Genomic DNA, 22,263 nt, shown 5'->3' on the forward strand with positions numbered 1-22,263 from the left:
TTTAGCCGTTTACAGCTTTGGCTCCCCACACTTCCACCCGGTTGCTGCAGGATGGGAGCAGGAGTGAACGGGGTGCCGTGGTGGGTGGAAAAGCCTTTCACCAGCATTGCTTCGGAAAGCTTGCCCGTAGTATCCCACAACTAAATTTCAGCTAGGATACTCGAACTTTTCTTATGTGGCAGAATATTTTTTTCACTGCCATAATTATTTCATTTTAATGTATTTTGTACTAATTTTTAAAAATAATGTTGACAGACTGTCCCATTATCTACCAGTACTGCCTTTTATATTTATGAAATGTATTAAATATGTTTGATGTGAAGGAAATGGCTGTTGCCTCTAAAGTCAGCTAAGTTTGCATTTGTCTGGAGTTTGGCTTCATTACTTTTCTGGAGTTTTGGTTCTTTTTTATTCCTTTGTAGTATCACGCTGTGCTCTGTAGATGTCCTGCTTTCCTGGCTGCGTGCTCCCTTCTCTGTTAGGATATCGCGGTGCCCGCTGCTGATGAATCCTTGCCAAAGGACAGAGGTTGTCGACTCCTGATGGTTTTAAGCGGCAGGTCTGTGCAGCGCTGAGAATGTACCTCCTGTGCAGGACGTCTTTCTGTGCCAGTACTGGGCTTAGGCACAAACATCTGATCACACCTGCCTGGTGGCACGTACGGGGCAAATAATAGCGGGGGAAACAAAAGGTGAAGGTCAAGGACAGCGCTGGCTCCCTGCAAACAGGGGGCAAATCGCAGTGAGAGCTTTCGAAATCCAGATGAGAGGTACCCAAATGGCATTAGCAGGGAGATACTGGCAGTCCTCTGCTTGTCCCTTAGATAATAGCACCAGCAGGGACGTACTGAAGCTCAGGCAAGTGAATTTGCATTTAACACAGAGATTGTAAAATTGCCTCAGTCTGGCAGAAAGCTGAAGCCATAATAGTAACTAATTAACAGATATATTAACCTATATTGTGAATATTAACATATATAATGCTAATACATACGTTAAATTCTATTGTGTGGGACGCCAGGGGAGGTCCAGGTTGGAAATGAGGAGACATTTCTTCTCAGAAAGAGCAGTCAGGCATTGGGACGGGTTGCCCAGGGAGGTGGTGGAGTCACCGTCCCTGGGGGTGTTCAAGGAGAGGTTGGACGTGGTGCTTAGGGACGTGGTTTAGTGGGTGACATTGGGGGTAGGGGGGTGGTTGGACCAGGTGATCCTGGAGGGCATTTCCAACCCTAGTGATTCTATGATTCTGTGTTGCATAACCTGTGGGACTTACCTCGCTTGGCTTTAAAGTTAGGTCACAGGAGTCAAGGACTGAAGGACTGACCTGTTTCGTAATGGCAATCTGGTACTAAACGGTGGGTTGTTGTTTTTTTTTAAAGAACAAGTTAGATAAACTGTCTGCCAAGATTTATTTAGGAAAAATAAGCACTGTTTTGGGTTAGAGAGAAGGAATCTTGGTCTATGTCTTAGAAAGGGATATTGGTCCAATGCTTGAAGTTTTCTCTTAAGACAGGCTAAAAGTATGTTCATTGTCCAAGCTGAGAAAGCGCAGATAAAAATCAGAAATAAGGAAAAGGGTTTTAGGCTTGATTTATGCTGTCCAAATGATTAAAAGTAAATTACAGGAAATTTATACTTGAGGTTTTTAGCCTGAGTATAGATGATAGTATTCTGGAGATTTCTTCCAGGGTACATAGATCTTCAGTAATAGTAAAGGACAAAAGGGAAAGAACGAGTTGAGGGTCGTGCGGAGTTCACCTTATAAACTTCCTGCAGTGATCTCTTAGTTTTTAGTTACCATCAAGAATTTCAAAGCAATATTTCATTGTGCAGTCAGCATCATGTGCTGGCTAACAAACGTTCAGTTTACTTTGATTTTGTTACATTCAATTTGTATATTGTTTTATTATCGTTTTTGCAATGCTGTTTTCAAAACCCAAGAAGAGGAGAACCTACCTGGGATATAACATTTCTGCTCTCAGCAGTTTCCCCAAGCAGGGAGGCCATACAAGAAGCCAGGAAGACTAAAATAGACGCCGCGTGCTTAACAGCAAAGTTATGGGAAACGTAAGGTGAGTTTCAACGTTAATTTGAAGCAGATTGTGCTTTTAAGTAAAGATATAATAAGTCCTAAAATGCACTAGGATGCATTTAAATGTGCTGGATAAAAATGCAGAGCAATTAAAATGGAAATTCAGACTTTCTGGTATGTTGTTTATTCCCCACAGGGGTAATGTTTTGGAGGAGCTGGTATGCCATTAAGAGTTCTGAGTGCCACTGGTACGGCATACTGAGTGTAACCGTTATGCTTTGACTTCTCATTTAAGCTCCTCGTCTCCCTAGCTTTCCTCTGTTTTAATTATGAAAGGCAGCCTTCCCTCCAGGGTGACTCTAGACAGGAACCTCGCACAGGTACGCTCATTATTCTTCTGGAGGAGCCTGTCCTCTCTGCTGCTGAAAGAAGGAGCCTAAAAGAGGGACTCAGCACCTTCATGAAATTTAGGTGACCTGAACAACTCCACTTTTTCTAAACTGACCGATTTTGGCCCCTGTTTATGAAACAGCCCTGCTGGAGGAAGGTGAATGCTTCCCAGTTTGTGCTTTTCTCCTTTTCACAGCCTACTGTCTGCTCAACTCACTTAGTACAAGCTCTTTTTATCTTGCCACATGCCTTTTTCATTGTTTGTGCAAAAATCTTCTGTACAGCTTGTGCTTAATAGAACAGCCTTATATCTCTTCACTTCACTGATTCCCCATCTGTTCCCCATCCAAACCAAAGCTGAAAATTTATCCTTTGCTTTGCATAAATCTCTTCAGCACTTCTTCCAGTGCTTTTATTACTTTCAATTTTAACTTTATAGCCCTGTGATAGACACTATATAAAATAGTTCTGCACCGGACCCCTAAATCATTAACTGGAAACAAATCTTCCTTCATTTAGGAGTTGTTCATTTTTAATCGAATGTATATGAGTTAAACACTTATTTTCAAACGGAGTTATATGTGTGTGATGTGTGTTCATAAGCATGGAGGGTAGTGCTGGTTTTTAACAGCATTAATTTTTAATTGATCATATAGAACATTTTTCCTGAGCCTTCCTATAAATTTGTAAGTGTACAAAAAGATGAACCAGGGTCCTCATTTGTTACCAGAGTAATTGTGCTGGATAATGATAGCACCTTCAGACAGATTAGGTCCCACATAGGTTCAGTAACCTTTGAATCATAAAGCAAGAGTAAAAAATGTCACCAAAGTATTACAAATCCGAAAGTTCGTTAAGCATCACAGAACTAAGTTTCCGAATTTTACAGCCAGCTTTTAGAGCTATTCCCTGAAACTAATTGTTTTGTCATCTGAAAGTTTATTTGCCTCCTTTTAGCTCCTCTGAACCAAGTGAAACTTGGCAGTCATTCGGGCGTGGAAGCTCCTTTCACTCCTGGTCTTCTCAACAGTCAGATCGATGGTTTTATAGAAAAGTAGCACATGAAAAATTAAAATGGTAGTGTGACAGGCTGACAGTGAAATGTCTCGTGATAATTACAAGTTCTGAGGCTTCTTTAATGCACATACTCGCTGATTTTATTAGGTGAGATTTTCACCTTCTAGAATTCTCCCTTTGGGAATTATTTACTGTTTGGGAATTCCCCTTTAGTGCAATGGCACTAAGGCATGGAGATGACAAAAGGTGGAGCAGGAGCTCGTGAAGCATGATTCTTCTGGCAACAAGGAAGTCCTTTTGAATAACGTATATCAAGAACTCAAAGAAGCTATGCAGTACAGACGGAAGTGTCTTGGTGTGTTATCAGCCTGTTAGGCTCAGTCCTCTATGTCTTTGATTTCGTATGTCTGCAGTGCAGGTCGGTACTGTGCAACATATTTTTTGTATTTCAGTAGGCTCACATTAAGTGGACCAAAGTGTGGGACTACCACCATTTCCCTTCGAAGACAGTATTTGTCAGGAAAATTTCCTTTAATTCTTCCTTTAGTTTATCCTAGATATTCCTATAAAATATATCCTTCCGCCATTTCTAGTTAATTATAATTATTTTTTATTTTACTTGGCCACAGTACTTAGGGGGGAGGAATTACTTAAGGGGGGTATTCCCCCCCTAAGTATTCCTAAGTAATAACAAAATACTTAAGTATTTTAAATACCAGAAAATCATTGTGATACATGAGGGTGTTGGTGAAGTGTCTTTTGCTCCTTCAAAGTGCATTACATTATTTAGAAATATAAGGAAATATTAGGACAAATATACCGAGCTCCATTGTGTACCTGTGCTTGCCGCCTTGTTAGAAAGATGATTTCTTTGTCTCTGGGAAGACACTTGCGTGAAAGGACATTATTTATATCAGTGAATTGAATTATTCTGTTCCTATTGTGATTGCTGGCTGCATCACTGGGGTGACACTTGTGCCAAACTTCCCAATCCCATTAAGTGCTTTCAGATCATAGATCTGCCTTACTGATCCAGGACTGGTACGGGGTGAGGTATTATACCTGGATTTTAGCGTGCCTGTGCACTGTGAGGCTTGACATGGTTCCCAGGAGGGAAGAAAGACTCACCAGGAGCACTAACAAGACCCAAAACACATAGAGTGAAAAATAAGTCTTAATAGTAGATTAAATAAGTCTCACCTCATCTCTTATGTTTCCCTGATTGTACAGGATGAACCTTGCCGTGTTTTCTGCGGGGGCCTGTGCAGCGGTAGGAGGTGCTACGCCTCACCCACATGGCTGCTCACAACACTTTACTCATCTCATGGCATTTAGAGGACGAGAAGACTGGGAGTTCCCTTGGAAGTTCACTCAGTTCCTCTGTTACTTCTGTCACCGTCGTCGTGATGGCTGAATTTCCATGAATCTGTCTGTCTGCTCCTCAGATGTGTTGGTGTTACCCCTTGTCTCTGAGGGTGAGCTTCATCTGGCTAAGTGTAAGTGTCTGCATTCAGACCAGTCACACCAGCGCGCTTTGCAGTCAGAGGAATGGAATAGGCACTTAGTTACTGACTGAATAGGGATGGTTTGCCACGATCACTTTTAGAAATCTACAGTCGGACACGAGTGATCTGCTGTAGGAGTGCTTTTTGGTTTTATGATCCTACAGGAGTCTAGGTGGCAAGTTCGGTGTAGGCATCTGCATGTAGCCGAATGAAATTTGCATTCAGCGTCTTTGATCCTTAATTTACCTGGCAAGGCTTTTTTCTTTCTCTTCCGTGTGCCCATATAAATCTACATGCTGTGTAAGACAGTGAGACAGCGATGCAGCCATTTTAGTAGTTGAACGTTTTCGTGTTAGAATTATGCATTTTTGAAAACATTGCAGGTTTCCATGGGACCCACTGGAACGGCAAAGAGAGCCTAAAAGTGCTTTCCTTTCTTATTTCGCTTCCCAGTTTTCCTCAACATAAATGCTCTTTAATTGCATTTTCTCATGCAACAAAAAGCATTTAGTTGCTTTTGTGGTGTCTGTACTCCCGTATTAGCCAGACTTGTTTTTACTGCATGATTTTTAGCATAATGTTGTTTCTCCCAGAACATTCTTACCACAATTAGGAACTAGTCTCTCCTCCAGTCCCCTGGCAGCCATGAATAACAACAGCGCTGATAAACTTCAGGCTAGGTCTGATCCTTCAGAAGAAATCATAAGGGTCCGACCAACCCTAGGACTTAGCTATTGTGTAACCATATCACAGATTTTACAGTTAAAATATATTGCAAGTAGTGAAGACAGCTTTCTAGTCGTTCAGTTTCTGACACTGCAGAACATCTTTGCATTGCTCCAGAAAAAAAAAAAGGATCATTAGTGGGTTTTGTTGAGAAATTATGTCACTCTGCTGGGTGGTTGCATTAGACTGCCCTTTTTGTAGGAGTGCCCTCCACAGACTTCTGAACTGTCAGTTCCATCCCTTATGATTATCTCTTGTGCTGCTTTGAATATTAATGGCACAAAGCCGTCCTTGTCTGCAGTGAGCACAATCCAAGAAGAGCCTACAAAAATGAAGCAAAAAAGAAAATGAGCGTACGGCTCTGGTTACATAAAATGCACAAACATGTTTTAAGAATTCATCCAGCACGTGAGCGGAGCAGGCTTCCCTTATGTACGCTAAAACCTTGTTATGTTAATGACATTAAGATCTGGCAGTCCCTGCTAAACACACTTTTGTGTAAATACAAAAGGAGGCTAAATAAAAGGTTTTGAGAGTTCTGAGGTATTTTACCCCTTATTTAAGTTAAGTTGAAAAACCAAGCATCTCTTTGTTACTTCTGATAAACCGTATCTCCATTTTCTGAAAACTCGGCCAGCCTTTCCATGCCAACTTTTGTTCCAGTGACATCTACTTCTGCTTATCCCTTTTGCTCATCTGCTGTTCCCAAATGATGAAGAGATCATCAAAACCTGAAAATTTCGTAAAGAAAATTATTGTGCTGTGTTGGTTTTACAGGGAATTTGGGATTTCCATGTCCTTCTTTAAGCCAAGATTGCTCAGTATGCTTACAAAGTCATACAGCAAATGGAACACGTTGCACCTTGAAGATGGTTTCCAGAAGATATCATGATTTTAAAAAGCTGATTTACAAAAGCTGATATAATAAAATTTATTGTCCTTCAATTTTTAATCAAATCTTTTCATAAAGAAGAGAATAAACAGAATCTGAATGACATTTTAAATCTGTTTCCTTTTAGGAAAGAAAAAAAAGGAGGCAAGATCAAACGACAAAGACATCAAAATCATTCAGGTTCATTTTCTGTATTACACAGAAGCAGAAAATAAATGTAGCCTCCTACACTTTGTTTTTTACCTTCCTTTGAAAGTTAGCTTGCAAATGAAGCTATATATACTTTTTTCTTTTTTTTCTAGTGATTCATCTCTTTCCTGTTGGACTGGATATTACAGCTGTTACAGAAAATAGTGAATTTTCTGTTTGTCTTTTGTTTGATTTGACATTTTGTGGAAAGAAAAAAACAGAAGAAAACACACTGTAGCAGCTGGTAAGCATTGTGGGAGCCCTTGTGTCATACATTTTCTTAGAGCGTATGATCCTGTCATTACTGAGCAGTGACATTGGCTGGGATCAGAGGTAAAGAAAGCCTTGTTATATTTTATTGTTCAAATTTATAATTTGGGGAGTTAAGATTGTGTTTTGAAAAGCCATGTTGAAAAGGAAAATGGAAAAAAGGAATGGGAAACCATGCTTAATTTTTGTCAACTGTAACAAGCCATGTTACTGGACAAAGCAAATCTCCCATGTACTATTAACAGAGCACCTCCCTGGCCTGCGACACTATTCCAAGTTGTCATGTCACCTGTTACATCATAAGGAGATTGTCATTCCAAACCGTGAATCTTTAATCTACTCTTAATACTTTCTTTCTAATTCTGGACAGTCTTCAGATTCTGTAAACCGTGGGCCTAGAAGTGGAAACTCTGCTGTCTGAGTTGATAGTTATATTATTGGTCAAATTGATAAAGCATACTCTTTTGTCATACTCCTAAGACTTTTTATTTCCACTCATTGAAATATTTGAAATTCTCTGTGCAATTGGTAACATTGCTTCGAAGTATATGCCCCAGAATACACTGAAGGCAGAAAAACCTTGTGCTGAATGTAATTCCCTTCTGCTACGCACAATTATTGGTACGATGACCTGCAGAAAAGAGAGACTTGTGTGTGCTAATACCGCGGCGCTATATGGCAGGCTATATTTAGTCCAGGTAATGGTATTACGGTCCTGGGCTTAATGCACACACGATGAGGCCAAGTTCATTGCTCGTATAACTCTTACGATCCTAATAGCCTTGCTGTGGGGGTATGAATGTGGTCTGCAGTTATAAGATTTTTTTTTTTCAATACATTCAATTTTAGGTTCATAGTTAGAAAATGCTGGGCTATCACTGCAGTACAAGCACACTTTTCATTATGTCCCCTTTAATTATACAGCATTAAAGGATGGGAGTGATATTTTTAAACATCAAACTTAATATTCATGCCTTGTGGCAAAGGAAAGATTTAGGAATATAAACCTCAACTGGTCATAACTGCAAAAAGAGCTGCATAACTACCTCTGCCCGGAACCTGATAATTTTGCAGGATTTTGGTGAGTTTTAGAAGGATTCTTCATTCAGTCTTTCTTCTTGCTGTCAACAAACAGACTCAATTTGTGAAATGCCAAGCAGCGCACTATACGGGTAGGGGGCATGTTAGGACGATTCTGAGACGGTTTTTTGATATCTCCCAAGTCTGATGGATGAAATTGAAGAGCAGAGTTCTGCAAACTAAATATTCAACCATTCCATAGAGCAGAAAATATGTTTTCTCTGGCCCATTATTTATTGTTTTCATACTGAATTGTAAACCTCGTTGTTTGTTATGGGTATTTGTTTCCAAAATCAAGAACTGGAAGTACAAGCCAAAAACGATGTCCTCCTAGCCCTGCAAAGCTACAGTGTGCTGTCGCAGAAGCCTGCTGGGAAATAACTCCGGTCTCTGCAGCACGTGGAGGGCTTTATGTGTGCCTCTACTGCACTGTACAGGCAAGAGAAATTCCTGACAAAAATACAAACATATCTTTATTATCTGCATATCCTGCATATCCATATTATCTGCTGGAACAACTATTGTCGGCCAGGGAAAAACTGAAATATCCCAATGTGCCTGGGATATAGGCAGCTTCCCTGGGCTGTGGCACATATGTAGCCTGTTTCATCAGTTAGCCTGTTATGTATGAGTCTGGTATGCAACTGTCATTATTTAGAACATTATAACATTACCACTGTCCTTTTTCATTTTGATTTCACCAAAAGTCAAATTAATTTCTCATAAAACTGTCTACTGATTAAGCCAGTGCGTCTCAGCCTGCCAGGGGCTAAGACAAGGGCCAAGACAAAGTTATTTGTGGATCCCTCAGTGCGGAAACAATGCAAGGAGATCACAATTATGGCCAACTACTGTGTACCATAAGATCATTATATAATAAGGCTGCGATGCAGAAAGCCATCAGAAGCATTGTAGAGAAATGGGTATGAGAAAGCAGTCTGCGTATTGCTGAAAAGCTAGCGGACATGGACAGGGATAAGGTAATTCAGAGACCAGTCGGGGCCTAGGTTTCCCTGGCCACTTCTGTCTTTACAGATTAATCAGTGGTGTTAGAAATGTAGGATTGGCAAATTAGAACATTGAGCATTGCTGTTTATCTTAGAATAAAATAATCCCAAATGCTGCACAATACATCTATATCATGTTCTGAGAATGACTTTTCCTCCAGCCTACTCTTTATTGTCAGGTGTGGGGCACGCTTGTGAAGATGGACAAGGCAGAATGCCAAAAGGGCTCGGAAGGAAGCATTTCTACTTCCAGATAACACAGTGGACTGATTATTTTCTCAGCCTTCCTCTGCAAAGGCATCCAATGTATTACTCTGGTAATAGGTAGTTCTGCAATTACTTAGCATTTAAGTGAATTTAGCTATCTCCATTTGCTACAGCATGGGGTAATTACCACAAATGCCTCATTTACACTAAAAATCTCAGTTGAAACCAGATACCAGAAATAAAAAGAACATACCATGTTTCATTTCAATAATGGGCAGATCAAACAGCTGCTGGACTAAATTCAAATGGATCTTGCCATCACAGAGGAGAACATCTTTTGTTTCTTCAGTAACTGCTCCATTTGAAAAACATTTCTTCAAATGCATGTATGTAAAAGAAAAGATCTTGTTAAAGGCTTAGCTGTTTTACCTGAATCCTTTTAACCATTCCCCTGCTCTCACTCTTTTCAATTCTTTCATTATTTTGCTTTTCCTTTCTCTGTCATTGCTACAGTTTAGAGATGGCACAATCATGCAGTGCAATTTGAGGCACAGAGTCCCACGGAAAGAGGTGTATGCCTCTTTGGCTTTTGCTTTCTGTGCTTACGTGGCACAAACTGCATCACCCCTTCATATAAAACACATTAGGCCACGTGTTCCTGTGGCCATTGGGTCTTTCTGGCTCAAGGGTCAGTTCAGTGGAAGGGAGTATTTCATGCCTACAAGGAAGTTGCTTAAGTCTTGTGCTACCAAAGCAACTGAGTACTCTGTTCAGTTTGCTTTGTATGCGTGGGTGTTTCGATACTCATTGTTCAGCTATTCCGCCCCAGTAAACCCCCCCATTTCTGGCACAGAGAATTGGAGAGAGCCTGTGCATAGAGACAGTCTCTCTGAAAAGCTGTTGTAGCAAGGTAGCTTGGGAATCATAAGGCTGGTCTTGATAAAGAGGGAATATATGGATTTAGTGCTCTAACATTCGCTAAAAAATATGCTTTTGAATATAAACATGGCATACTCAAGGTGGCACTCATGAAGTTTAGCTGGTCTTGAGAATTGGCACCGTTGTGTTCTGCCATTCAGGTTACTACAAAGTGCAAGGACCACAAAACAATATTGTTAATGTTGTCAGTGGAGTTAATTCATTCCATTTGTTATGGAATGAATACGTATTTGCATTTGCAATTTCCCATCTGATATCTTTTGAAAGTCAATCTTAACATGAAAACTCTCACAGTGACCATAAAACCATTCCATGTTGTACATTTAGAAGGGATCCAAGTTAATGTTTTAAAACATCTTGAAAAGAAGCTGTCTGTGCTAACTTCTTTTCTAGTCCTATCCTGTCTGTGTCTACTTCCTACCCTTGCATCTTCCTTTCTGACATAAAATTATGTTTGAATAAATTCCCAACTGCATCTTCTATTTCTGTACTTGGTAATCTGACATTTGACTAAATAAATCTCTTTTAATTGTTGTCTTTTCATTTCTAAATGTGCTGTCTTTTGACTCTCCCAGTGAACACGTGCTTTTTTGCTGTGCAACAACTTTTCTAAACCAGTCACTTCAATTTTTCTGTACGTGGTATGTATGCTCGCATGCAACAACACTGAACTCTGCAAGTCAGAATGTCTACCAAGCTCTACCTTAATTTGGCCATGCAGATAAAGTATTGTTTTTGTTTGTTTGTTTGTTTGTTTTATCAGATTGTTTTTTATTTATGTATTATGATTGATAGAAGATGTAAGAACTGTAAAAAATATCTTTCCATTAAAAACTCCCCCCAACTTGATGATGAGAAGGTTTTCTCATCTCTTTCCCTGTTCAAAACAGCCAGAAATTTGTTGTTGTGCAATTAATGGGGAAATACCGAAAGAATCCTTAGTCAAAGAAATATCATTTTCTTAGTCATAAACCTAGAGTAGCTTCTTATTACAGCTATAACTATATAAGAGAACTGTCACTTTTAGGTCACTTCAAATTACGAAGTACCATATTCTTTTGAACCTAAACATACTTAAAACTCAGTGGGCTGAACTGTCAGCTTGGCATTTACGTTCCCAAGGTGCTATTTGCCTGCTGCGTGTTGTGGGTTAGAACATCTGAAAACCACTTCATTTCCTTGATCTCAGGCTGAAATACCAGAGTTTATTCGAACCTGTAACTCAGTTAATGGATTATTAAAAAAGGTAGATGTCAACTGAGACAGGTACATTGCCTTGACCCAAGCCATTCCTTTTTTTTTCATGTAGATATGCTTCAACTCAAGAATAATCAGAAAACGATCTAGCAATGTCTCTGTCGACTTGAAATCCACTGAATGGAAATGTATATTTAGGATGACTTTGTTCTAGTTTGTTTCCTACTTAGCCTTTAAAGTTACAATTTTAATGGGTATTAGAAGTTGAAAACATTTTTGTGTATAAAAAACTACATGGCATCTCTTGTAAAACCCATGGTTTTACAGCTTTTCAAGTACAGACCTCAAAGCTTAAGTTTCAGAGGTGTTTGTCTTTCATCACTTGTGAGCATTCACATTAGCTGTTCTCTCTTTGTTGTATACTTCTGTTTATAATGACAAACTTGATCACATTTACATTTTATTTTTTTCTGCTGACAAGTTCAGTCAGGTCCAGGATCGTTCAGTTTCGAGCTTCTAATTATTTAGCCTCTTTTTGTTTAATGGTGGGTTTAAGTAACGATAATGTTCCTCTTTGAGGAATATGTTCACTCACATCACCTACATTAACTGAATTAACTTCATGCTCTTTTGAGAGGTAGGTAACTCTTTTTATTCCCTTTTTATAGATCAAACCATTACACAGAGATTGACCTTGAGAGATTCACTCACCTTAGTACTTGCCATTTGCATGTGTTGAACAAAGGACCATTTTCTAGTCAAATTTTAATTTAATCCACCACTTCCTAAAATATGTATGTTTTGCTGTGTTGCTGTTTATCTCCAACAGAAGCCAGAGGATTTCATATTAATTTTCATATTAAAAGCTCTTATTGTTGGTTGTGTTATTTTAAACCAAAGTTTATTGGTGGACTAAGAACACATTAATCACAGAATAAACAACTGTATTTTCCCATACTTGAGTGGATATTTTCAGATAAAGTTTCTGCAGCCAAACTCCTGTAGTCTGTCAGGTCCAGCCCTCCCTCTACAAAAATCCAACAGAAACAAACCATCGATTCAAGAATTGCTTTCCTTCAGCTGTGTCAGCCTGCCCCTTGACCATTTTATAGCCTACAAAGGATCTCCTGGGCTGCAGCCAGCCAGTCGCACTGTTGACAATTTGTCTTTCAAAACTCATGGTTTGGAGCACAAAGAAAATCATTGACTGAGGCAAAAAAAGGCTCCTGGATTAGGTGCTATACACCATAAAAACAGACAATAAACAAGCACGTCTCTTCTAACTTTTTTGATTCCCACTGAGCAGCCAGCTAGTCCTGCCTCTTGATCCTTTTCACTTCTTGTCTTTTATTTCCGAATGCGCTGCCTACAGTTACCTGGATGCTGAGATCGTCCTCCTGAGCTTAAATTCAACGACTGATGAAACAGTGACGTAAATCAGGATATACTCCAACCAACAACATTTTTACTACCCCTGGGTTAGTAACTGATTGCAGTTTGAATGCGTCTTTCCTGCACGTGGATGTCTAGAAATGGAAACTGTCCCAGATAAGGCCTCACATCTGTGTTGCCCCCGACTGCATTTCTTGTTGTATGCACCTCACCGATGCATCCATAGCCTTGGTTTTTCCATAAATGTGTCGTTTTCCTAATTCATTGTCATCTTGCAGTCACTTAACACGTGCAAGCCTTTGTCTTCCTCAGTTGTTTCCAGCTAATGAATGTAGTTTATAGCAGAAAATCCTGCTGTTTATCCTGGAATTTCCACTATGCACTTCATATGAGTTCATTTCAATCCATGTTTCTTATTCTAGATGGGAAGGTCATTAAATTACAGGTGTGATATCCTGATCCTTTATTGAAAATACTCTGGACTTTATGCCATAAGCAGATTTTATTGGCATATCTCATCAAGTTATTAATGAAACTTTAAGATTGGCCTGAAGACCAATCATGTGAAATCCACTAGAAAATTTCTTCCTTTTTTTTTTTAAATATATATATTAATAACTGTTTGCTATCCTCTTTCCAGCTAATTTTTTAACCATCTTATATTTCTTCTATTAATCCCAATCCCAGTATTAATCTTGCAGTTGAACAAGTAATTTCCCCCGTGGCACGATTTCGAGTGCTGTACTGAACTACAAGTATTTTAAATACTCTTCCTATCCTTTGTGTTAATAATCTCTTCTTTACAAAGGAAAGGTATCAGGTTAGTCACATCTGTGCACTGCAAGACAAATAAGGGCTGCAGTTGCCTAGAACTGTGTTTTCTTTTCTTAAACCCTTGATTTCAGCTCTTTGAGTTGTGCTTCAGTGATAATTTCAGTTCCGAAACCCCGATCCCTATTAGTCAGCTCACTTTTGCCTTGCCCCCACACTCATTGTGTGGGATGCCAAAAAAATGGTGAATTATATAGACATGGGGGATCTGACCAAGAAGACAACAAAAAGAGAGCTCGGTGGCTACGGAGGAGCACTGAAGAGGAAGGAGAACTATGATTTCCGACACTCAGAGGGCTCCGTCACAGCCTCATGCAGCATTGCCACGGGTACCGCCAGTGAGGTTTGGCAGCCCGTGCTGCTTCCCTCTCCTGCCCTGACTTCTGCTTCTGGGATCCCGGTTTGATTTCTGGCGGATCGTGGTTTTATGTTGGTGGAGCTCTCAATAGCTCAGCATCTTCACATGGCCTTATGTGGGACGTTCCAGCTGCAACCCTAATTAACCTGTCAGGGAAGAGTAAGCCTGTAAAATATTTGAATTAGAAGAGATTTGAGGTGCTCAGGGGTGCTCAGGGGTGCTTAAATCCAGCTCAGTTTGCATTTATAGCACGCAGAAGGACATGTGTGATGTGATGCTAGCATTTCTCTGCTCTTGGCTCCCTGTTCATAGTTCTGCAACTAATGTTGCAGGTGCCTTGTCATCTAAGGCATGCCCTTTGTCATCCTCCTTGATCTTTGTTTGGGATTTTTGTTTGTTTGCTTACTCAAACCTCTACTTGCTTTGCACAGTACAAAAGCCTGGCTTCATTCTTGGCATTACATTTGTCTATGTCTCTGACACCCAAATGATCTGGCCTAATGAAAGGTGTTACATCTCCACAACAAACCCTACTTGCCTGCTGCTGGTCACCTTCACAACACTGTCGTCAGAATTTGTTCTTAACAGATTCCTCAACCTTTGCTCAAAATGCTATCCATGTATTAATCACCCCTTCTCTTGACTACTGCAGGTCTTTTATGGTCATCCTAAATCTCTTCCTTCTAAACTTCAGGCTGGCTGACTAGTTTCTTACTTCAGGGAGCGGTCATAACGCCTTCCTCTTCCATCATTTTCATGGCTTTCTTTCTATTGCTCGACTCGAGTCAAAATTACCCTTTGGATTTCCAGAAGGTTCGTGGTCTTATCACAGCTGATCACTGCAGCCTGCTTTCTCCTTATCTCTTTGCTCATTTTACTGTCACCCCCTCCCTTCTTTATCTCTACTGCACGTATTTGGATCAGCAAATTTATTGCCGTGTGTTTGGATCCCTTCAATTCATCTCCCAGCTCTGTGTAAAAGTTGTTTATTTTGTAGCTGACCTTGGCAATAAAGTTTCCCATAGTGAACTGTAGGAAGATACTACAAAAGTACAAATTGTCTTGTCTCTAATTATTGGTGAATGTTAAGGAAAGGAAATAAGGAAATCCTGTTGACTAATTGCTGAAAAGATATTTATTTCCTGTTTAATCAGGCAATATATGCTTTCAGGGATGTAGATTTTTGACATGATACTGCTTGTGAGCAAAACGTAGGAGTTCTTAAGACAGTCTTCAGATTAAGAAGAACCTTGTTCCTCCTGGAGAGATTTCCCTAAATGCCATTATTTCCAAATCCAGATTGCCTTTATTTCCACTCTAATTAGCTTTTGAATGAGGCTAGTTTAAATATTCTGCAGCTGTTTCTTTTCTGGGGGAAATGGATGATAAAAGCATCTTTTTGCAAGATGAAACAGAAACAAATCTGTGGCAGATCTTCATCTCTCTCTCTCTTTTATTTTTTCCCCTTGTTAAATAATATCTTCTTATTGCGTCTGTCTGTCTGCCCTCCCACACTAGCCTGAATCACAAGTCTGTATGTGATGAAAGAGCAATAATATTTGCTTTTCAGGGTTGAATGATCAAATCACCTCTGGTGGCTGGATGCTATTACACAAGTGATAGTGCAGTGACATTTCCGAAGTGTGAGTGATCATGTTTTTCTTTTATGGCTGTGGGCTACACAGAATATAAATTCTGGTATTGCCGCATGGACGTGACTTCAGAGAAGTTGTGGGCAGGCTGGCACTAACAGAATAAAGATTTTGAAGACTATTTAGTAAGCAGACTTTCTGAATTATTAAGCAATGTGCATTCTGGTTTATATTATGGTTTTCTAAGCACAACTGGAACCTTTATGTACGTCAATAATGCTGCTGCACAGCAGTGTTCGTCATTGCCTGTTAATTATTGCTATATTTTTATCTATAATGGTTTAAACTTTGTTTTTAATGTGTATGGCTATGTAGTACTGCTCATTCTACTTTACAGTAAAATTTCTCAATCAAGATCGAGCCTCTGCTGCGCTGGGGGTTGCACAAACACCTGACCCAAAAAGTTGACAGATAATGGCCATATTATTGACTGGACTGCAGCTCCTGAAGTTTAGAATGTTTTCCACAGGCTGATATTTATTTACAAGGCAATAAAGCTATTTCCTGACTTTCTGCACAGTGAACAGAGAGCCTGGCTGGAGCCCATAGCCCAGCTGGTCCCTGAGCTCGCAGGGCGCTCCTCAGCTCCTGCAGAAGGAGCGAGGTTCAGATGTCTGAGTCCAAACTAATCAAAAGAACTATTTTCTGAGAAAATTATTAGCTGCCTATAAAGCAAATATTTCCCCGTCTGTCTGGAGGCCTTTTGCCATCAGTCTATTTTTCATTAATTTTTGGCATCATTATGTGATGCTGTTAGATTTCAGAAGAGGGGCTGAACTACTCGAGACATTACATGTGAGACTTACCCAGAAGATCAATGTGTAGGGAAGACAGCAAGTGGCACTTTCTGAGTCATTATAGTGTAGTACTAGAGGGGCTTTCTGCTGACTCAATGTGAAATTAACCTGTTTAGATAAATAAGAGACTTCCTTTTTAAATCTAGTTACTTTGGCAATATTTTAGACACACTAGTTTTATTTCTTTATTATTATTGTTATTTATTCACAAAGAAGAAATCAGGAAAATTAATTCTTACTGCTTGGGTAAGCCAACGTGCATGGTGACTTCAGATCTTAGATTAATGTTAAGTGTCACGATCAGAACTTCTCTTTGGAAAGGTTAATCCAATTGAATCAGAGAGATGGGACTACTTGTTAAATAAAGAAGTTGATTTATATTAAAAAATAAGAATTAATTTGAACATGCTGGGGAACAGAAGATATTGCTTCTTGGTAAATAAATTCCTAAATTATTTAAAATAGAAAACTTTTTACCAGAATTTGTATAATATATTCAAGTTAAATTATTGACTAATTCAGACCAAAAGCTTTGCTTTTACCCAGTGTACTTAGCATACCATAATCTGCTAAAATGCCAAGTAAACAATTGTTAACAATTAATGAATATGTTTAAATCGAGTCACGATTCCCTTAATGAGTGTTTAAGGAGGGGTGCTTAAATATCTGTATGGATCCCTTTCAAATAAAAGGAGGTTGTTATTGTACAACGAGTCAAATTTGTCTAAGAAATACATACTGCAGCAGCAGCATTATGAAATTAATGTATTACTTGACTTGATTCTGCTTATCTTGCAACAGATAATGCATTTGCAACTGGCATCGACATCCTGAAAGGAACCCCAGTTCTAGCAGCGACGCCAATAGAATCAGGATGACAAAAGTATTATCAGTATAATATCAGTATTACTGGTAATAATACTAAGAATAAACACAAGAAATAATTGCACAGCCTATGTTCCCTGGCTGAAATTCTTATTGAAGCCAGCAGGAATTTTGCTAAAATAAGGGTGGGATAGGAACATGGTGATTTGACATTCATCTAATTATTTAACAAAATGATAATTGCATACTGACAGATATTTTTTCTGAAAATTTGAAGTGATAATACTTTTTGCAAATTGATTATGTCCGGTTGTATAAAGATTAACAGTGAGACATTAAAGTAGAAATAAGTCGGCTTTGTATCATTCCCACATGAATTTTCCATAAGCTGGTATTCAGTACTTTGTTTCAGCCTTCATGAGAGTCTAGCTACCTTCAAACTTTGGATTTGAGCTCAGGTTTGAATTTATTAGGTTTCTGTTGGGGATGTCTACTGATGGCTGCTCATAGGCTCATCTCTACACTAAACTAACACACAAACCTTTTTGTACATGTAACCACATGGCTTTGTCCTTATTTGATAGATGCCCACAAAATCAGCTAATATCCAAGACACTTTTGCTTAGAAGTTTTGCAAAGAATACACACAGATCTCCCACATGAAGTATCCTCTAAATCCATGTTATCCTTAGTTCTTATTTCAATGACAAAATACCATTTTAAATTAAGCTTGATGCCAACTGCAGGTTACATTTCTCATGGGTTGGTAAGAATTAAACTGCATCCTATTGATCTAAAGCTATATAAATAAAACATTGTTTTAAAGTTCAGTGGCTTATCACCATATTTGTAAGTTGATGAAAAAATTACCTGATACGTGATATGAACAACCGGCGGTTCCTGTGAACACGGATAGGCTAAAGATACCCTTCTCCCATTTTTAGCAAGGTCTGTTATTTCAGAAAGACTCAGCTGTAACTCATTGAAGCTGCCGCAAAGTCTCTCTAAATTTCTAGATATGTGACTCATTCCTCTTTCACTTGGCAAATTGTTATTTTTAGAGCTCGATGTTTCTTGGATCACACTGAACTGTACTTTAGGGGAAGCTGGTCTACTGGAAGGCCTGGCAGGTGTTCCAAAACCAAGAAGAGCTATTGAACGATTGATAGGTTCAGCATCCAAATTTTCCAAGGCAACGGAGGCATCACCTGGGAGCTTTTTCTCATCCAGGTCACTAAAACTTGAGGAAGAACTCTGCTCATAACTAGGGCTCTTCACTTCTTCAATGAGTCTTCTCCTGCCACTAGGAGACTGAATAACTGTGCTTCTTGGTATTAACAGCTCCCTGCTTGGAGCTTGGTCTTCCATGGCAAGATTTTCAAAGAACTTCCTTTTTCCAGGTATGTTCACAGAGGATACAAAGCTATAAAGCATATGTTGCTTAGTGTCTGGTAGTGCTGAGGAATCTTCTTCCAGCATCAGTTCTTTGGTCATCAGACGCATTACGTACCTGTCTGAACTCGAAGAGGGAATGACGTTAGGCTCGGGGAACTTTTGCTTCCCGATGAGAATCAACAGGAGCTTATCGGTCAAAAAGCACAGGCCCTTTGGTCTTTCATTTTTTTCCAGCTGGATTTGTTGAATATGGGGCATGCAGGAAGAGGTCACTGAATACACCAAAACAATGTTAGAAGTATTAGAGGCTACTGCCACAATCTGAGCTCGAAGGTCAAAAGCCATTATGTCAGGAACCAGAATACCTGGGATGTTGACTTTTCTGGTGGTGGTTACCTTTCTCTCGAAAGTCACCAAGATCAGGTAAGAAGAATCTTGGCCATTTATTGTTGCAGAGTCTTTGCGTTTCAGAGTAATGAGAGGACCGGGATCAGACCGCCGGTGGTTTGCAAGGATGTGGGTTAAATCTACAGGACCCGATGAAGAAGAAGCTATTGAATCGACAGTGCCTGACCTGTCTGAATCTGTGGACCTTCGTCGCAGGTCCATGGAGTATTCCTCATCACCAAACACCGTAGACTGTGAGATTAAAGAACCAGTTTCGGTGCCAGATGGCGTATCAAACATAATGCCCGCGTTCAAACCGCAGATGTTATCTAAAGGAAGCTCAGTAGCTACAGCAATTTGGAAATCCAGTGTGGCTTCCATAGCACAGATATAACCTCCCACGTCGAAGACGGGGCAAAAGGAGCAGACATTTAGAGTTTTCTGAGCATCATCCCAAATATAGGAATGCAGGGCACTGCCTATAGCAATTACCAAACGATTGCCATCCTTAGTCCAGCAAGCGCAGTGAATAAGCCCACTGCTTTTGATGTCTGCCTTAACCCTACTATTGTCCGTACGAACAGCGTGCAAGACTGAAGCATCTCTCTTCGTAAGCACAGCCAAGACCTCCTGTTTTGGATGCCACACGCAGCCCTGGGAAAGCAGTGGAAACGGCTCACCAATTTCACAGGTCTGAGAAACCAAGGGTTTGTTCTTCTCGGCAGTGCTGCAGCCCAGCTGCCAAACGCTAACGTGCTTTTTGTGCTGAACAGCGAGCAGAGCTGGCGTCTCTGTAGAGCAACACGGGCCCCAGTAAAGCCCATGCACGTGTTCAAACTGACCGACAACACTCGAGTCTCCAAACTTCAGCTCTCCGTTCTGGTAGTACAAGGCAGTCAGTACCACTTGCTTCCCATCTGTCCAGGCGATTCCATGCACGGGGTGGATGGCTTGATATAAAGCATTGAGACCAGTTCTCAGCAGCTTTGCCTTTCCCAGCTCCATCTTTTTAGGTTTTCTGTCTACTGGTGATTGTTCCAAAGTAGAAAATCCATGGAATTCACTTGCAGACCATGATGATGAAAAAAAAAAATCTTTTATTTCATTCCCTTCCTTTGCAGAATCAAACTTTTTTTTTTTTTTTTCTGCTAATTGTCGCTGAGCCTAGATTGTGAATGCCTTCCCAGTAAGCCTGCAGCTGCTCTTCTAAGTATAAATCCATGTCAAAGCTGCTTTTGCTATGTCTTTTCCTGGGAGGAGTTATCATCTTCATGTGATGGCTAACAAGGTTTAACCAATTACTGTACGTTTTCGTAGAAGTCTATTTTTAACTCTTCACTGCTGGGTGTGTGTTTAAAAATAGCATTTAATACCTTGACCTTCAGTGAATGAAGGTCCTTGGTGAACGCTGGAGAGAGATCATATGCTGTTAAACCTAAGTATTAAGCTACAGCCTGAAATAATGACCTAACACTTCTTTCAACTAGCCTTTGAAGGGTAAAAGAAGATTTAAATATATCCGCGAACTGCGCAAGGCAGATTGCAATCTCTGATGGACAGCGCCTTTCAGGGATACAAGGCCCTAAGTGGCTGTGAAATGAAAGGAGAAAAAAGAAATCCTGTTCTGTTCTGTTAGTAATTACAGGAAGATGAAGGAAGGTGAAATTAAATATATATATCTATTCTAGAATCAAGGACAGCTGATTAGTGTTCATTTTACCGGGTTGGATTTCCTAGCTACAATCACGTATTGATTTCTTTCTTGGCCTTCCCAGCCACCCATATGTGAGGACTCTTCCCTCAACATGCAGCCAAAATGTATTGCTGAAAATAAATGTTCAGGGTGAGATCCCGTACTCGGAGATAAGCAACCATTGCTATTAGAAATGCCCTAGGATGCCTGGGACAGCCAAGGGGGGCTGGCAGGTAGGGCACAAAGCTTACAGAAGAGCAGTGCCACCCCGAGTGGCAGTTGGCAGCACACAGACCGTCCCTAAATAGTCCCGAGACCATCAAAAGTGGTGTTAGAGGCTTACAGGCAACTGGATCCCATCCTCAGCGTCTTTATGTGGTTCTGGGTTTGCTGCCAATTCCCTTCTGCTTTGTTGCAACTCTTGTCTTTTGTGATTTTCGTGACAAAATAATGTGAATTATTTCACATTATGCAAAGAAGGGTTTCAAATGATTGGTGTCATAACCACAGTTAAAGGTTTAAGGTAACTATACACATTCTGCATCTTTGGCTGATTTACAATTTATCTATTGTTACAATTCCACCTGGCAAAAGGTGACCTCTTGTTGGATCACGGCTGCAAGAATTTTCTTAATGTCCTTTTCCCGGGTGTATTTAGTGGGGATGGTGAGTACCACTAAAGAACTCCCAAATTTATGTAAACTAATCATGCTGTAGTCTCATTCACAGCTACTTGCTTTTTGTAGCTTATTTCATGAAGACTGCGTTCAAAATCAAAATATTTTATCTTCATCAAGGACAAACCAGCAGTGATGACTTGAATAGGTAAAAACTGAAATTAAAAAAAATAGGCAAAAAAGCTAAATACAGAGGTTAGAAGATCCTTTTTTATGCAAGACTCCTACATTTTTGGTCTCTGTCTCTGCGTGCAGTGAAAACATGTTTTTTCATGCTTTTACCTTACTGATTGCTGACACCAATGCCCAGGCCATCATTAAGAAGCCACACTGCCTGCCTCACTAGGAACTCTGACCAGGCACTTTCTTAAAGTGGCTGCAGGATTATTCTTTCATATATAGTGGCAGCTTTTCACCCATAGTAGTTATAAGAAACAGATTACATTAAAAAACAATCCCAGCATCTCCACAAAATTGCAGAGTCTGTATAAGATATTTTTGTTTTGCTTTAAAATAAGGCCACTTAGCTGGTTTACTGTCTTCTGGAAGTATTTTACTGATAAAGCTATTTTTTTTAGCACAGCCACCTCATCTACATTCCGAATGGTGTTTAAAATATCATTAAAAAAAACAAACAACAACAACAAAAAAAACCAACAGCACTATGTTGCAGCTGGATTGACTGAAATGCTCTGAAAATGTTTCACTAAGGAGGATGTGTGTTCTGCTAGCTAAGCAGAGATCTTGAGATCATGGACTACTCACGTGGAAGATTGTATTTTCTTTTCTTTGTTTTTTTCTTTTTT

The 22,263-nt window shown here is 39.8% G+C and overlaps 1 protein-coding gene and 1 long non-coding RNA gene across 2 annotated transcripts; one reads left to right on the forward strand and one right to left on the reverse strand.

The window, feature by feature from the left end:
- Nucleotides 1-642: 642 nt before the first annotated feature.
- On the forward strand, nt 643-9,544 carry LOC106044514 (uncharacterized). The gene is made up of 6 exons (XR_010830676.1): nt 643-2,071; nt 4,669-4,934; nt 6,689-6,741; nt 6,864-6,994; nt 7,945-8,101; nt 9,287-9,544. It is a non-coding gene; the product is annotated as an uncharacterized lncRNA (long non-coding RNA).
- LOC106044513 (WD repeat and coiled-coil-containing protein-like) lies at nt 4,838-22,263 on the reverse strand. Its single transcript, XM_013194566.3, has 3 exons — nt 18,176-22,263; nt 9,568-9,688; nt 4,838-5,991 (listed from the first exon to the last, which is right to left on the reverse strand). Exons 1-3 carry the CDS (start codon nt 20,090-20,092, stop codon nt 5,825-5,827), a joined length of 2,205 nt encoding a protein of 734 aa, XP_013050020.3. The 5' UTR covers nt 20,093-22,263; the 3' UTR covers nt 4,838-5,824.

This window comes from Anser cygnoides, chromosome 3 (assembly GCF_040182565.1).
Source record: "Anser cygnoides isolate HZ-2024a breed goose chromosome 3, Taihu_goose_T2T_genome, whole genome shotgun sequence".
Taxonomy (NCBI): domain Eukaryota; kingdom Metazoa; phylum Chordata; class Aves; order Anseriformes; family Anatidae; genus Anser; species Anser cygnoides.

Excerpts from the sequence above, each read along its gene's own strand:
- LOC106044513 (XM_013194566.3), bottom strand. The coding sequence starts at position 20,092 with ATGGAGCTGGGAAAGGCAAAGCTGCTGAGAACTGGTCTCAATGCTTTA. Across the intron at positions 9,689-18,175 it reads TTGTTCATATCACGTATCAG|AAATGTTTTTCAAATGGAGC; the intron begins GTAATTTTTTCA and ends ATGCATTTGAAG. Across the intron at positions 5,992-9,567 it reads CATTATTGAAATGAAACATG|GCTCTTCTTGGATTGTGCTC; the intron begins GTATGTTCTTTT and ends TCATTTTTGTAG.